The following is a 15,845-nucleotide window of genomic DNA, read 5'->3' as shown; positions in this document are numbered from 1 at the left end:
CTACTGCGCTCCCCAGCTCCGCGCCCCGCCCCCGAGCGCGGCGCCCCCCATCCGACCGGCGCCCGGCCCCGCCCCGCCGAGTGCCCACCCCCGGACCGCCCCGCCGCCCCCTCGCCCGCTCCCGCGCGTCCCGGAGCCTCACGGCGCGAGAGAACCGGCCGGCAGTTGGCACCGGGGGCGATGGCACGTTGGCTGCCTCGCTCTCCCGCCGGCAGCCTCGGGCGCCCGGAGCCAGCTGTCCAGGCGGCGGCGCCGTGCTGGGGACCGGGAGCGGGAGGGCGGGAGGCGACCAAGCTGGAGGCGGCGGCGGCAGAGGCCGGCCGGTCGGCGCTCCAGCAGCCCAGGGCGCGCCCTAGCCGCGTCCGCAGCCCGGAGCGCGGGGCTCCGGCGCCCGCCCGGCCCGCGTTCCCGCGCGGCCACATGGCTCCGCTCCGCGCGCTGCTTTCCTGCCTGCTGCCCCTGCACTGTGCGCTCTGCGCCGCCGCGGGCAGCCGGACCCCAGGTGCGTGCGGGGCGGGCGCGTGGGTCTGGGGTGCGCGCGGGTCAGGGTGACCCGACAGTGCCAGAGGGGCTGCCTGCGCAGCGTCCTAGCGGGTCGGAGGCGGTGCGCACACTGGGGCTAAGCTCTCTTTCCTTCCCCTGTGCACCTACCTGTCCTGTGATTTCTCTAACTCTCTGGCACCAGTTTGGGAGAGACAACCCCGGAGAGGATTTGGGAATACGAATTCTCTTCGTAAGGGTTGTACATCTTTCTCTCTGTCGCTGTGGTTTTTTTTCTCTCTGTCACACTCTCTCTCCTGTGTGTTTTCCTCTTTCATGTCTTCTCTCCAGCTTGTATGCATGTGTGCACACGTGTGTACATGTGTGCAAATCTCTGTCACACACATAGAATCAGCCTGGCAGGTGATTACCCTACACCCCAGTGAACACTCCTGCCCAGAAACACACATCCCTCCCTCACCCCAGCATTGTCACGCTCTGTGCAGACACCAAGTCACCCACAGACCAAAGACACTCCACCCTCACCTGGCAATGTGGGGTGCCCTCCTGGTGGCTCTGAACATGGAAAGGGGGCTCCCATAATTTCCAGGCAGAGTGGCTGCTTGTGTGTGAGCTCTGTTCATGTACTGAATGGATCCCTCTAGCTGAAGTCTTGGGGCTCCTGTGCTGTGATGGGTAAACCAGAGGAGAGTGGCGTATGGGGGGATTTTTCAGGACACATCATTCTCCAGATTTTATCAGTGCTGTGAAGGGGGCTGGGGAGGCAGGAGATAGCGCCGTGTGGAAATGAAAATTCCTCCCAAGCCCGGATCCATGAATCACCAGGCCTGGGAGCCAGGGAGCTGTCATTCCCGCCTGGCCTGGCTTGGGCTCAGGGAGGGCTGTGTGAGGACGGGGCCACTGGCATGCAGCCTGGAGCAGGGGGCCATGACCTCACACTTAATTCAGTCCTAGTGGGCAGGTCACCCTGTGAGTCTTTTTATTTTATTTTTGAAGATCTATACTTACCCGGCTTGGGGCTGGGCCATGTAGAAATCTCGGCAGCCACTGTGCTGCTTAAAAAAGTTTTCTTTCTAAACATGGAAAAATATAGAACTTGTATTCCCTCCCTTCCCTCTCCAGCTCCTCCTTTCTCCTTGACGCGTGCCCAGGATCCCCTGGGTTTCTAGGTGTGTTTGTTTTGCCAGCTGCCTTCAAGGAGCTTGGTGAGGAGGGCCCTACCCCAGGCTGGTCTGGTGACTTCAGCACTTTGGGAATGTTTGGGCAGACCCTGTCTTTGCCCTGGGGGCTTTGGGGGGGTGTTTCAGTGCTTTCTTCTGCAGTGCTCAGGGTTGGAAGGCTTGCTGCTAGAGTGACAGGACTCTGCTTGGCATTATTTGTTTTCTTCTGCTAAGTTGAAAAGGACCTGGGGCTCCCAGAAACAATTTATGTCCACAAAGTACTTGAACACCCTTCATCCAAGTGCAGAGATCCAGGGGCTCAGGAAGCAAGAGATAAGAAATGGATGAACTTGGGCTCAGGGGTCCCTTCAGGGTGACCCTCAGAGTTGCAGGTGGCTGTCCCTTACCTTTGCACAGCCTGAACTGAAGTAACTCCTTGTTTGCCTCCAGCAGGGCTGCCCCTGTCCGGAAGGCTCAGGGACTACGGTGTGACCGTGCCCCGCAGCACCGATTTCCGCGGACGCTTCCTCTCCCATGTGGTGTCTGGTCCAGCAGCAGCCTCTACAGGGAGTGCGTTCGAGGACAGGCCACCTGCACCGCCCTCACGCTCTGGCCACCTGCGGGTGGCCCGCAGCCCCCTGCGCCCCAGAGGAGCCGCTCCACGGCCTGACCGGCTCTACTTCAACGTCACTGTGTTTGGGGAGGAACTGCACTTGCGCCTTCGGCCCAACCGGCGGCTGGTGGTGCCCGGAGCCTCTGCGGAGTGGCAGGAGGACTTTCGGGCGCTCTTCCGGCAGCCCTTGCAGCAAGCGTGCGTCTACACCGGGAGTGTCACAGGCATGCCAGGGGCAGCCGTCGCCATCAGCAACTGTGATGGATTGGTAAGGGACAAGCCTTTCCTCAAGCTGCATTTGCCCCTCTCCCCAGTCTCTGAGCCGGGCAGACCCGGCTTTCTCCTTAGCGTCCCTGTGCCTGGGACTCCTGTGGGCAGGTTGTGTGGTCTGGACTGTGCTGCTTTCCAAAGAAAACCGCACATGCCCTGCTCGCACCAGGTGTATGCTCTGCCAGGTGGATGGCGGCCCAGCTGGGATGATCCCTTATCCTGTTCATCCCCTCACCATCCTCAGACGGGGCCACAACTTAGCTGGCAGGGATCTCTGAGCCCAGACACACACAGGGGTGAGGCAGGCCGGCTCTGCTGGGACTGATTCTTGGCTGTGCCACTTATTAGCCACAAGGCTTTGGATAAGTTACTTGCCCTCCCTGTGGTTCTTTCCTGTGTGTAAAGTGAGGGTTTATTCCTTCTGCACATGCTTATTGCGTGTGCCGATAGGCCCAGCTCTGTCCAGGCTCTGGGGCTACAGGGGCCTCAGGCAGACACCGTCCCTGCTGATGATGATCACATGATCTGCTTTCCTGGGCAGCAGGGTTGGTGGTCGCACCTGCCTGGCTTGTGGTCCAGCCTCTGTTGGTATTAGTGGCTATTATTGCTACTGTTATGTCCCCTGCTAACCCTGGTCCCTGAAGCCAGCCTGTTGTTTCTGCCAGCTCTGCTCTTTGAGTTCCTTTCTTAGGACCTGCTCCCTCCTCCCAGGCATCACTGCAAACCAGAAAGCCATGAGTGGCTGCTCTCTTTCTCACCCTCAATTCCTGCTGCGTCTTGGTCCCCTCACTGCTCCTTCCTCAGTGTGCCAGGCCCTCCTGAGCCTGTGTGGCAGCCTCAGAGCAGTAGGCATTCTTCGCGTGGTCTCTACTTGGTCAGGTATGAGCTGATGTATCCCAGGAAAGGACCCATTTGCCCCTTTGCCTTTCAGCTTTAAGAGAGGGATGAGTCCTATGGGGGGATGGAAAAGGGGGTTTTCCCTTATTGGCAGCGCTGGGGGCACTTCTCACCGCCTTCCCATCCTTCCGAGGGACCTTCCTGACAAATGGCTGCCTCTGTCTAGGCCAGTGCTTCTCAATCTTTCTTTCATCCCCCCCGGCCCAAGAGCCTTCTTAGACATTTTTCCTAATCGCCACTTCCATGAAATTTTAATACCATAGATCAACTGAATATATGTTTATAACCTGTATGCATATCTGCGCTTTACATATAAAGACTAATTTTTTTTGCCTTTCAAAAAACCAGATTTTGCCCATTTAACACCAAGGGAGGTGTTAGGGCCTCCCTTGAGAGGCTTGGTCTAGGCAGCAGTTGGTTCTCAAAGTTGAGCGTGTGCTAGAATCACCTGGAACGCGAGGGTTCTGTGGAGCAGGCTTTGAGAGACCCAGGATGTAAGGACAGCTGCAGGCAGAAGGCTAAGACCTTGTCCTGATGCCAGGGGGAGCCTTGGCTGCGGGCCCGCCCTGGCTCAGCAGTCTGTGCAGCAGGAGCCCTCAGTCAGCCTGCTGGCTAGCGCTGTGCTGTGGCCACAAATTTGGGTTGAAAATCCAAGGTGACGTTTGGAAGAGACAGAAAGCGCTGGCGCACACTGGTGGCGTGGCTGAATGACCTGTGAACTCCTTCTAAGGTCATCGGCCACGCAGGCTGTCAGCCGTGCAGTGACAGGCTGGGTCTCCCGCTGGTTTGACTGCTGCCATAGATGTATACCGGGGACCAAAGGCATCCGTGGATGGTCATCACCATTAATAAAGTAACTGCCCATCCCCTGAGCCTCCTGAAAACTCCCTGTCATTGAACTCGTTCAGCAGCCCATTGATAAGTGGTCGCTGACTGTTAGATGATGCAGGGATCCTTCGTGACCCCGACCCAGCATCCGTGAAGCAAGGTCACGTGGCCACGGGCTGTGGTGCACAGTGACGAGCGGCACTCTGGTTGTTGGGGGTGGGAGGCTGCTCGGTGGGCCTGGGGCCAGGCATTGCTCAGCCAACGTTGCTGACTTTTGGTGGCCTGTGAATAAGTGTTCTCATTAGCTGTGTGACCTGGGCAGGCCACTCTCCATCTCTGGGCTTTACTCTCATTTGTCCAAAGAGGGTCTGATGCTCCCTGGCAGATGGAAATCGCTTCATTGTGACATTTGCAGAAGCTGGATCAGGTCTCAGAGGCTGTCCAGTGATGGGCTTCTGGAGGCCTGTACTGCAGTGGAACTGAGGCTCGCCTGGTCCCCCTGTCCATGGTCAGGGGTAGAAATGGACCTCACAGGGCTGAGCCTCAGGCTGGGCCTGTGTTTACACCAGGCCACTGCTTGCGCCCTTGACGGTCTCCAGAGGCCAGTCCCTCAGTCCGAATCCCAGGGGCCTCCCCGTCCAGGTTCCTGACGGGCCGCACCCAGCACAGAGGCCGCCCCAGAGCAGAGATTTCCTCACTGCCAGCCCATTCCAGAAACCTGCTCTGTGAGGGCAAGGGACTGTTTACTGTGTCCCCGCCGAGCCACCTTTGGACTCAGAAGGCTACTAAGCAGCATTTTGATGATAAGATTTAACTCTGGGTCTTCATGTGGTTTCTGGATTTTATCCTCATTTTCTTCAACATCTCAAGTGCCGAAGTCATTCATTCCAAACAAAAAATGAACTGAGCACTGGCCATGAGCAAGGCCCACGGGGAGATGAAGGGAAGTGAAAGTGACACAAATAATAACAGTAGCAGGAACCAGTCCTTCCCACGCCCGGGCACAGCGTGCATCCCGTCCCAGCACACGTGCTGTCATGTGCATTCATGAACTGCACCCGTGGGGTAGATGAGGAAACTGAGCCGTGGGGAGGAGATCTGACAATAACGCAGACAGCGCCCCGTAGCATAGGACTTGACGGTTAAGGCCCTTCAGTCGTATGCACTGTGTAGGCAGATACTTTATTACCCTGCTTTGCACAGTCAGGTCCCTGCTCCTAAGGAATTTGGGTGCCAATCAGTGGGGACCCCATAAGTAGAGTCTGCATTACCTTGTTGGTTTTCCAGAACACAGTGCGGTGGGGACTCAGTAAATGGGAGTGATTACTATCTGAGGTGTCAGAGAAGTTGGTGTTTGAACTGGGCCTTGAAGGATGAGTAGAAGTTTGCTGGGTCCAAAGGGTAAGTCAGGCATTCCGGGCAGAGGAAAGAGGTTGAGCAGGTGGGTGAGGCTGGATGCGGCTGGGAGGGGATCCGAGAAGACACTGTGGGCAGGTGGGCCTTGGTCTGACCGTGAGGAGGGCAGAATGGGAGAGGTGGGCCAGGGCAGGGATGTGGCAGCCTGCTTCTGAGAGGAATTTGGGTGGGGGGTCGGGAGGTATGGCTGTGTGACCCTGGGCTTGCTGCCTTCCTTCTCTGGGCCTCCCCTGCCTCCTCGGTATGTTGCAGAGGCGGAAATGGATGAGCTTAGAGCCCTTTCCTGCTCCGGCATTGGCACTTTGTGATGGGGCAGGCCTTTTGGGGGAGCGTGGAGCCCGGCCCTTGTAAACCCGTAGTTGACTCCTCCCTTCCTGGTGGGTCCTGGGGCATGCTCTGTGCCAGGCCTGGGCTGGGCTGTTGGGGCAGAGAGGAAAGACATCAGTCCTGAGCTTGGCCCTCACAGCCGAGCCAACGTGCCAGTTGTAAGATGGTCTGAACAAAGCCTTCTTGCCAGCCTTGCAGCCATTTGGCATCTTAGCTGCTCTGGTGAGAAGCATTGTGTCTAAACTGGTGGCTCGATCTTTTTTTAACTGGAACCTACAATGGGGGCCATGACCATCCCCCCTTCCAATTGTTCTGCCATCCATAGAGTCACCATTGGGCACCTGGGGCAGCCGCTGGGGGGATTCTGTGCACTGCGGTTAGTTCATGCCTGAACCTGAGCAATGAGTACCCTACCTTAAGTCCCACCTGCTCTTCTGGAGGGCCTGGTATCGCAGCTGGGGAGCGGGGCTGGGAGGGTCCAGGACTGAGGGAGCCAGGACCCTGCCCTGGTGAGTTTGTAGGCTAATGGGGACCCAGATATAAAGCCAACAAATTAAAATTCTGTGAGGCGGCAGCAGGGGCACCCATTTGTTTTGGTTAGGGCATCCAGGAAGACTCCCCAGAGGAGGTGGCATTGACTCAAGACTTTAAACATTGTAAAGCCCTAGTTGGTTTGGCTCAGTGGATAGAGTGTTGGACTGCGGACTGAAGGGTCCTGGGTTCGATTCCGGTCAAGGGCACATGCCTCGGTTGCAGGCTTCTCCCCAGCTCGTGCCTTGGCCCTGGTCAGGGCATGTGTAGGAGGCAACCAATCGATGTGTTTCTCTCACATCAGTATTTCTCTCTGTCGTTCCCTCTCTCTAAAAGTTAATGGGAAAATATCCTCGGGTGAGGATTAAAAATAAGTGAATAAATAAACAAGGAAGAAAGTGTGGGGCGCCTGGCCAGCAGAGAGAACACCTGACTGAGACAAGCCTGAGGATGTGTGGGAGAATGAAAGAAGGGAGGTGGGGAGACAAGTCCTACTGCAGTGTTTCTTCTGGGAGTGGGGGTGGCTGTCAGACGCTAGGGTTCCAGGTTAAGACTGTGCCCAGGCGACAGCAGCAACCTGTACCCTTCAGAGCCTCCGCTGGGGAGCCTGACCAGGTATTGCAGCAGTCCCCATGCTCCCGTGACCCCCGACCTCCAAGGGCCTGTGGGCAGGACCCCTGGCTGGGGGCCAGGTGCAGAACAGACCCTCTGCTAGTGGCTGTGCCTCTGAATCCCTGGGAGGAATATGGGGGCCAGGAGTGAGGGCCACTTCTTGTGGGTCCTATAGGGGTTCTGAGGTACAGGAATGGGGTGAGCAGAGTGGGGTCCCTGCTTCTTTGTGGGGCCTTGTCCTCACTGGGTCCTGGGCCTTGCTGCCCTGCACTGGGGTGATGGGGGCTTGGCTGCGCTGCCTCTGTGAGTCACGGGACTGGTGCGGAAGTAGCCGCACGTGTAAGATCTGTCACCATCTGGTTTCATTTTCCACCCTATGCAGATGCAGATGGTGGATTTTTTGGAGGATATGTTTTTAGGGAGAGGAACAGAGAGAGAGAAAGAGAGAGAGAGAGAGAGAGAGAGAGAGAGAGAGAAACATCAATGTGAGAGAAACAGCAATCGGTTGCCTCCAGTATGTGCCCTGACCAGGGATAGAACCCACTGCAACCTAAGTGTGAGCCCTGACTGAGAAACGAACCTGCCCCCTTTTGCCATACAGGACGACGTCCAACCAACTGAGCCACCTGGCCAGGGCTGCAGATGGTGCATTCTTAACGAGTTGCACTAAATAGACCCCTGGCAGACTGTGGGGAGAGGGCAGGGGAGACTGAGTCCCAGCCCTTCTTCTTGCCTCTGTCTAATATTATACAAGTCATAGAAGCTCTCTAAGCTCAGTCCTTTAATTTAAAAATGGGATTACAATGATGGGGAGTTGGGGGCGGGGATTGGGATTGATAGCTAAAAAGGTCTGGGGTATTTTTATGGGGTGACGAAATGCTCTAAAATTGATTGTGGTGGTGGTTGCACTTCTCTATGCATATAACTAAAAGCCATTGAACCTACACTTTAAATGCGTGAACTGTATGGTATGTGAATTATATCTCAATTACACTGTTATAAAAAGTGCCGGGCCCATACAAAGGCCAATGGCAGGCATTGTTAGTCGTAATTAAGAGGTACAGTCTAGGGCCGTGGTCGGCAAACTGCGGCTCGCGAGCCACATGCGGCTCTTTGGCCCCTTGAGTGTGGCCCTTCCACAAAATACCACGTGCGGGCGCGCACGTACAGTGCGATTGAAACTTCATGGCCCTCGCGCAGAAGTCGTTATTTTGTGGAAGAGCCACACGCACGGGGCCAAAGGGCCACATGTGGCTCGCGAGCCGCAGTTTGCCGACCACTGGTCTAGGGTGAAAGTGTGGGATCCCTGCTCTGATACAGACTAGCTGTGTGGCCTTGAGTAAGTTTCTAAATCTCTCTGCTTAGATTCCTCATCTGTAAGGAGAGGAGAAGAGCAGCCAAGGTTGCTCAGAGGATTAAATAAGACACTATAAAAACTGAAAGGCCTGGTACATGGTGGAGCCGTAAAAATGGGGATTGTTACTAACAGTAACACTTATTACTTCTTTACAGTGATGAATGCAGTAATTACAGTTCTTGTGAGAGCCCCTTGCCCTGTAGCAGCACTTAGATGACCAGTGTTCTCGGGCGAGTCTGAGGCCACCTGTGGGCCCGGGTTGGCCAGGCCTGTTTCCTTCGCAGCAGCAGCTCTCTCTGAGGAAGGGGTCATATCGAGCTTGCTCAGTGCACGGACTGTGAATTCTACAACTGGGCTGCAATTCCCCAGAGGCCTTCCAGGATGGTGGGCGGGGATACTGAGAGGTGCTAAGTGGAGCATTCCCTTAGCAATCAGTGGGTCCCTGCCTAGATGCAGGCGTAGAACTAGGTCCCTCTCTCCCTGAACTCCAGAAGCCCACAGTTTAAAGACAAGGCCAACGCACAGTAGAGAGTGTGCAACAAGGCAGCCCACACCACTAGTGAACTTCAGGGTTCTGTGGAAATGCAGGGAAGCATAATGCACTCAGTGGGTGGCGTGGAGGTGGGTGCTGAGAAGGGCGGTGCTTCCTGAGAAGGAAGGAAGGCTTCCTAGGGGAGGGGACATTTGGGCTGGGCCTTTAAGCATCCGTAGGAGTTTTTAAAGCCAAGAGGTAGGCTCTATAAGCATCCTGCAGGAGAGGAAACCGGATGTCTTCACAGGATTCAAGGAATGGCAAGTCGCCCCAGCTCTCCCCGGGATGGAAGTGCAGTGTGGGAATCCCTGCCTCCCGTGGAGCGTCGCCTTGTCCCTGTGGCCCTGGGGAGCACAGAGTTGTGAGCAGGAGTCACGTTAGCATTTGGGGAGGTATCTTTCCCATGGCTCGTGCATGCTGGTGCGGCAGCTCTGCCTGTGGCTCCTTGGTGTCCTGGTGCCAACACCTGTCCTTGCTCTGGGGGCTGCTCCTTGCTGGCTGGGCAGGGAGCGGGCTGTCCTGGCAGCTCCTTCGGAAGCCCTGCTCGGCCCTGCTGCCCAGCCCTGCCCCTGGGGATGTGGAGTGTGAGGCCTGGAGTTTCGATGGTGCCCTCACAGAGCCCCCTAGCTGACCTGTCTCCGTACATCTTGGACTGCAGGCCACTTGCACTCACGTGTCTGTGCTGAGCACCCTGTGAAGGGGAGGGAGTGTCTGGCCCCACGTTGGTGTAGGCCTCACCTCCACCTGCATCTCCAGCCTCTACTCCAGCCAGGCTAGAGCATTCATGCCTCGCTTTGCGGCCCCTCTGACGCTGTTCATTCTGTTTTCACCCCCCATGGTGCCTTCCCCTTCTCTCTGCTTGATGCACCCCCTCCTCCCCATCGTGGGCATTCAGTTCTCAGAAATCAGAGACTGTGCCTTACATCTCGCATTTCTCTGAGTGCGGAGCACGGGGCTGGGCCGTGGGACACAGGAGGTTTTGACTTCAGATGCCTCCAGGAGGAGGGAATACAGGAGAGAGAGAAGAGCGTCAGCTACCAGCAGGGGAGGGGGGATTGTGCAAACTGGAGGGGACGATGCCCTCTCTAAAGGGAGCGGCATTTTGGTGGTGCAAAACCTTTGAGTGTTTTAAGGAGAAATCAGAAATATGGATTTTTAAGCAAAGTGGTCTGTTCGTTAAGCAGAGTGTTCTATTTTTTTAACACAGCAGGGCTGCTCGCCAGAGGCCAGGGGCTGCCCATGTAAGGCAGTGTGTGCAGCGGAGGAGAGCATGGCCCCTGGAACCAGCCGCCTGGTTTGAGATCCGAGCTCTGCCTTTTACGTGCTGGGTGGCCTTGGACAGTTTCCAGATCTCTCTGTGCCTCAATGTCCTCATCTGTAAAGTGGGGATAGAATAGTAGTCACTTCATAGAACTGTCATGTGTAAAGGGCTGAGCTCAGCAGCGTCAGCATTGCCTTTAAATGGCGGGAAAGAAGATGAGTCAAGAGCACTTAAAGTGCTGCCACGGTGCCTAGATAAGTATGGAAAGTGAGGCAGAGCCCACGGCGGGTCGTTTCCAGATCCCTGGTCGCCCGGTCCAGTGCTCGTCTTGCTTCCAGAAGGCCCCTGGGCCTGTCTGAGTGGACGGCTGGGTTTCCAGTCCTCGAGGTGGTGTGATCCTGCAGCTTCAGCTCCCCAGCCTCCCTACAGCTGTGTCTTGCTGGAATAATAACTTATTTATGATATGGAATAGAAGCCAGACATCACCTCACTGCCTCTCCTCTGAGCAGAGCCAGACTCCCATTCCAGCAAGGGCTGGTCTGGGGGCACTTTCTATTTTTCTTCCCTGGCATCTCCGCCTGGCTGGAGCGCTGAGGGTGGTGGGGGCTGCCCTTGCCTTCCAGCTGCGTCCTAGTGTCAGTGTGGCAGAGGCCCGGGGGGGGGGGGGGCGGGGAGCCTCGGGGAGGGCCCAGGGGGTCTCTGCATTCCCTAGACCCTACACTGGGAAGTTCCCAGCCACCTGCCAGGCCCAGATTCCGTTTTCAGCACGTGGGCCTTGCTCAGCCTTCCAAGACAACAATAGTCACAGGAACACTCGCAGGCCCCAGGCAGCGCCACGGAGCTCCTCGTCAGCACAGATAATCCTTGTGCTATGATCACCTCGGTGGTGCATCCCAGCTCAGCGTCATTTCCACAGTAACCCTGACTGTGGCCTGCGTGCACACAGCTGGGCCGGAAGTGGCCATGGGGGTCTCTCGGTCCCCTCTTCACTTTCCAGACCAGAAAGCGGAGGCTCGGGGAAGGGAAGGGACTCGCCCAGGGTCGTGCAGTAGGCGATTGTCAGGGCCGATGGAGTCTGGTGCCTGACTCCCAGTCCAGTGCTCCCCCCCCCCCCGCCCCAGTCCCAGGTGACCTCTCTCAAGTCAGTGGGAAAAGACGAGTAAATGTCACTAAGTCACTCAAGGTCATCAGCCTTGTGATGGCCGTGAAGCGATGGCCTGGCAACAGCTTGAGAGCATGCGTGTGAAAGCGACTGGTCCAGGGGTTGCCCTGTGGGGGGGCCCTGGGAGTCCTCGGCCTGGGTCCCAGGTGGAGGTGTTTACGAGGCTCCCACTGTGAGGGCCATTGTTTTCCTAAAACTGGGAGCCAACTAAGAAAACACCAATGTCAACAGCCCCATTCGCTGGGATCTGAAGCTCAGAAGAAACCTGGCGTTTCTTAGCCCCGAGTCGCCGATGTTTTATCCGTTTTCAACCGATTGCAGGGCCGTGGGCTGCGGTTGTGTGCACGCTGCTTGTCGTGGAACATTAAGAAACCCCGCAGTCTCGTTTTCTTCTGCTTCTGCAACGTCGCTGAACAGGCCCCTTGCAGAGAAACCTCCGACGGTGGGAACGTGGGGACGCGCTTGGCTGAATGCACACCCTGTTCCCCACGGGCCGGCCGCTGGACGCCCTTTGTCGGCTTTTGCTTCTCAGCCAACCAAACATTCATGACTTTGATCTTCCAGAAAACAGCCGTACCCCCAGCCGCCCCAGCCCACAAGAGGGGTTCATTTCCGCCCCTCGAGGCTGGCAGCGCTCACACTCCGCATTAGCTCCTCCAGCCCAAAGAGGCCTTGTGTTCCCCAGCCCCGCAGGCTGCTGGCCCGGTGCACCGAGTGCTTAATACTTCGTCACCTCATAACTCACGGTCCCTGGGTGGGGGGGCTCCAGGTGAAGCTCGGTCCCCTAAGCCGCGGCCAGTTAGTGGGAAAGCAGGTCTCTCGTGAAGAGCCATAGCCCAGGGGAGTGTTTTGGAGGTTTGGCGCCAGGGATGCTTGTTGAACGTGTTTTGATCCAAAGGTGGTCACAGGCAAGGATCAGTACTTGTCCTCCTAAAGCTGTGTCTGCAAGAGGGACAGACAGACATACCCACCGAGAGCTCCTGGGGGCATGGAGAGATGATGGGATGGCATTTGAGCTGGGCTGGAAGGGCAATCCTGGCAGAGCTCACAGCTGGGGCAAAGGCCTGGGGCCATGTGGACACCCGTGGTTCAGAGCAGGACACCTGTGGGGGGTGGGGGGGGGCGGGCATGGGGGTTGTTGCTATTGATTCCATTAGACAAAGAAACAGGCTTGATGGGAATAACAAGTGCAAGGTGGTCCGAACCACCCTGCTGTCTCCCTGGGTGATGGGCACGGCCTCCCTAACTGATCTCCCTGCTTGCATCCTTTCAACTATTCACCGAGACCCCTCCGCCCCCTAATACTCCCTGGGAGCAGCTCCGTGGGCCCTGGAGTTGTTCCTCCTGCCGGTCCTCCTGCGACCTCCTCTGCTCCTCCCCCCCTGCTCCCGGTGCCCTCCTTGCCGGGACACCCCTCCCCAGCACTGCCAGCACCTGCCCCTCACCTTCCTCAGGCCTTTGCTCAGATGTCCCCTTCTTAGAACATCATCCCTGACTCGCTTATTTGAAATGTCAGCCCCCCGTTTTCTCCTCTGCTTGGTTTTTCTCCATGGCTATTGCCATGTGGTGTGCCATATTTTTACCTAGTTCCCCCCTGGAGGTGAGGAGGAATTTTTGGCTGTGTCCCCAGCACCTAGAACAGGGCCTGCTCAGTGCATATCTGATGAATGAATGAAAGAATGAATGAATGAGTAGATGAATAATGCTGGAGACAGAGGTTAGGAGAGGTAAACGTGCAGAGATGTGGGTGAACGCGTAAAGTGAGTGGAGGACCCGGTGAATGGCTGGAGCGGCTGGCATGTGGGCTTCGGGTTGTTAGTAACTGAGGGCTCAGCACAGACAAGCTTTGATGAAGTGTCTGAGTTCTAAGAAATCTGGAAAACATGCTACTGTGCTGGGCCCTGTGCAGAAGTCAGGACAGTGGCTGCCTCGTTTGATGGTGATTTCCAGCTCCCTGGGGGCTCCTCCCACCGTGCAGAGGATGTGGTGGCGCCTGAAGGGGATGTGTGTGGGGCTGGGCCTGGCACGGAATTCGGGCGGCCCATCTACTTTCTGTCCTCCCGTGCTCACCCTCCTTCTGTAGGGAACCTTCACCCCCACCCCCCCACCCCCACCCCACACACATCCCTCATTTATCACTCACTGCAGACCCGCCATGTGTCAGACTAAGTGGGAAACATTTTACATGCGTGATCTCATGTGGGGGAGACATGGTTTAAAACCAAGCCAACCCTGCTCTGAGCCAGGCTAAGGGATCAGAGGGGGGGCCTGGCTGGATCAAGGATCTGGGGCAAGGGACCTTAGCCGTGGGAGGGACTGGCGGCCTCTTTTCCCTACGTTTGTCCCACCATCAGCTGGCTGGCTTCTGAGCCGGAGGGCTCAGACTGCAGGGCCTCCATGCAGGGGGCTGCTGCTCAGCTCCGGGCCTGGCAGCCACCCGCCATTTGGCACGTGAGGGCTCCTTCCTGTCTCTTCGTCCTGAAGCTGCCGCCTCTGCTGCCAGGACTCCAGGCCAGGCAGGGGGCCAGGCAGAGCTCCCAGCCCGAGCTTGGTGGGCCGTGGTGGTGACAAAGGGAGAAGCCTCAGAACCACGTGGCTCCTGGGCACGGGGGATGGAAACGGGGGGTGGTTGCCAGCCTGGCAAAGTCCTCCCGGGACTCTGGTTGGGCTCCAGGGTGGGGGTCTGCAGCCCAGGGGGAGTCGCCGACACCTGCAGTGTGAGGCCCTGCCCTGCCCCTGGGCCAGCCAGCCGCCACTGGAGTGGGGTCACACAACTGAGCACCTTGCCTTTAAGGACATTGGCCAAGCTTTTGAAGACCCAAGCAGCTGTGTTTTCCGCAGGCCAGAGGACACACTCAATCACGCCTTCATCTTCATCACCATCGTAGAGGTACTGGCGTGGAGACTCCCCAGCTGGGGGGCTGTGACATCGTTGATTTGGCTACCCAGCAGACCACAGCCCTCGTTTCCCACCTCCAAGACCCCCAGCCTGCTCAGGGAAAGTTTTAGTCAATTATTCTTCACTCTCATGGAGTCCCACCTCGAGGGGAGGGGATGGTCAGCTCTAAGGCAGCACCTAAGGCACCGCTCACACGTGGTCCAGATGGGCCTTGGTCACGCTCAGCCTGAGGAGATGCTCACAGCGGAAGGGCTGCGCAGGAAGCCGGCCTGTCCAGACTCCGTCCCCCAGCCCCTCGGTCAGGGCATGCACCCACTGTCCTCTCCTTCCCTCTCTCTTTCTTGCCCATTTCCTGCATCATGACAAACCTCTTCTGGTTCGACACTCCATGCTGCTACTGCTGTCTTTGTGAAACATGGATGATCACTTCCTCTGAGTACCATTCCATTATTGGAAGCTTCCAGAGTCTAGACCATCGGTTCAGGCCCTGGCTGCACATTAGACTCTCCTGGGCAGCGTTGAGAACATCCAATGCCCCACTGCTGAGATTTGATTCATTGGTCTGGGGCCGTGGTCGGCAAACTGCGGCTCGCGAGCCACATGCGGCTCTTTGGCCCCTTGAGTGTGGCTCTTCCACAAAATACCACGTGCGGGCGCGCACATACAGTGCGATTGAAACTTCGTGGCCCGTGCACAGAAGTCGGTATTTTGTGGAAGAGCCACACTCGAGGGGCCAAAGAGCCGCATGTGGCTCGAAAGCCGCAGTTTGCTGACCACTGGGGGAGGGGGGGTTGGGGAGCCTGGGCGTCAGTAGTTCTGCAAATCCCCGGCTGATTCTAATGGGCATCCAGGGGTGAGACCACTGGCGTAGCCTCCTGGGTTTGACGGAAAAGTTAGGGTCACCTCATGGGGGACCAGGAGAGGCAGGTTGAAGAAGGAAGGAAAGGCAGTCAGCCACCCTGCTGTGGGCCAGGCCTCAGGAGGGGTATCCTCTTCATTGTTTTATTCCATCCTCCCAGCAACCCTTTGGCTTCAGGTGTTGAAACTGAGGCTTGCAGAGGGCCTGTGCCACCAGCTGGGAAGGACCGGCTTGGGTGGAGGCCCGGGGGCTTCACGCCCAGGCAGCCTCTACACCACTTTGCAAGGAGGTTGGATGACAGGAGGAGACTCCCACGGTGTTTGTCTCCTTTTTAAAACTTTGCTTAAGAAGAATTGTTGTCCAGTCATGACTTGCTCATTGTAGCAGGCAGACATTCCGTGCAGGACTGGCTTTCCTTATCAGTAGGGGGATTATAGAAAAGTTAGAAAAGTCTAAAGAGAAGGAATTGCCTACAGTGCTGCCCCCCAGAGACAACTCTCCAACAACTGAGTGTTTCCATGACCTTTTATCTGTGCATGTCCTTACCTTTAACATTACCCTGCACCAGCATCCTGTTGGTGCAGACCTCTCCCCTTAAGGATGCTCAACCACAGGTATTC

The 15,845-nt window shown here is 57.0% G+C and overlaps 1 protein-coding gene across 2 annotated transcripts in view; it reads left to right on the top strand.

Moving 5' to 3' along the window:
- Window positions 1-420: 420 nt before the first annotated feature.
- Window positions 421-15,845, top strand: part of ADAMTS14 (ADAM metallopeptidase with thrombospondin type 1 motif 14) — a gene marked incomplete at its 5' end in the record, with an annotated part of 76,202 nt that continues 60,777 nt past the window's right edge. For both annotated transcript variants that reach the window (XM_081105070.1, XM_081105069.1), the window contains 2 exons: window positions 421-502; window positions 2,115-2,542. In XM_081105070.1, the coding sequence (XP_080961196.1) occupies window positions 421-502; window positions 2,115-2,542 (510 nt within the window). The remainder of the gene's footprint in view (window positions 503-2,114; window positions 2,543-15,845) is intronic.

The sequence above is a fragment of the Myotis nattereri genome, assembly GCF_964212035.1.
Source record: "Myotis nattereri genome assembly, chromosome: 13".
NCBI classification, from domain to species: Eukaryota; Metazoa; Chordata; class Mammalia; order Chiroptera; family Vespertilionidae; genus Myotis; species Myotis nattereri.
Note: the sequence above shows the minus strand (reverse complement) of the source record. Positions and strands in the feature narration are given on the sequence as shown.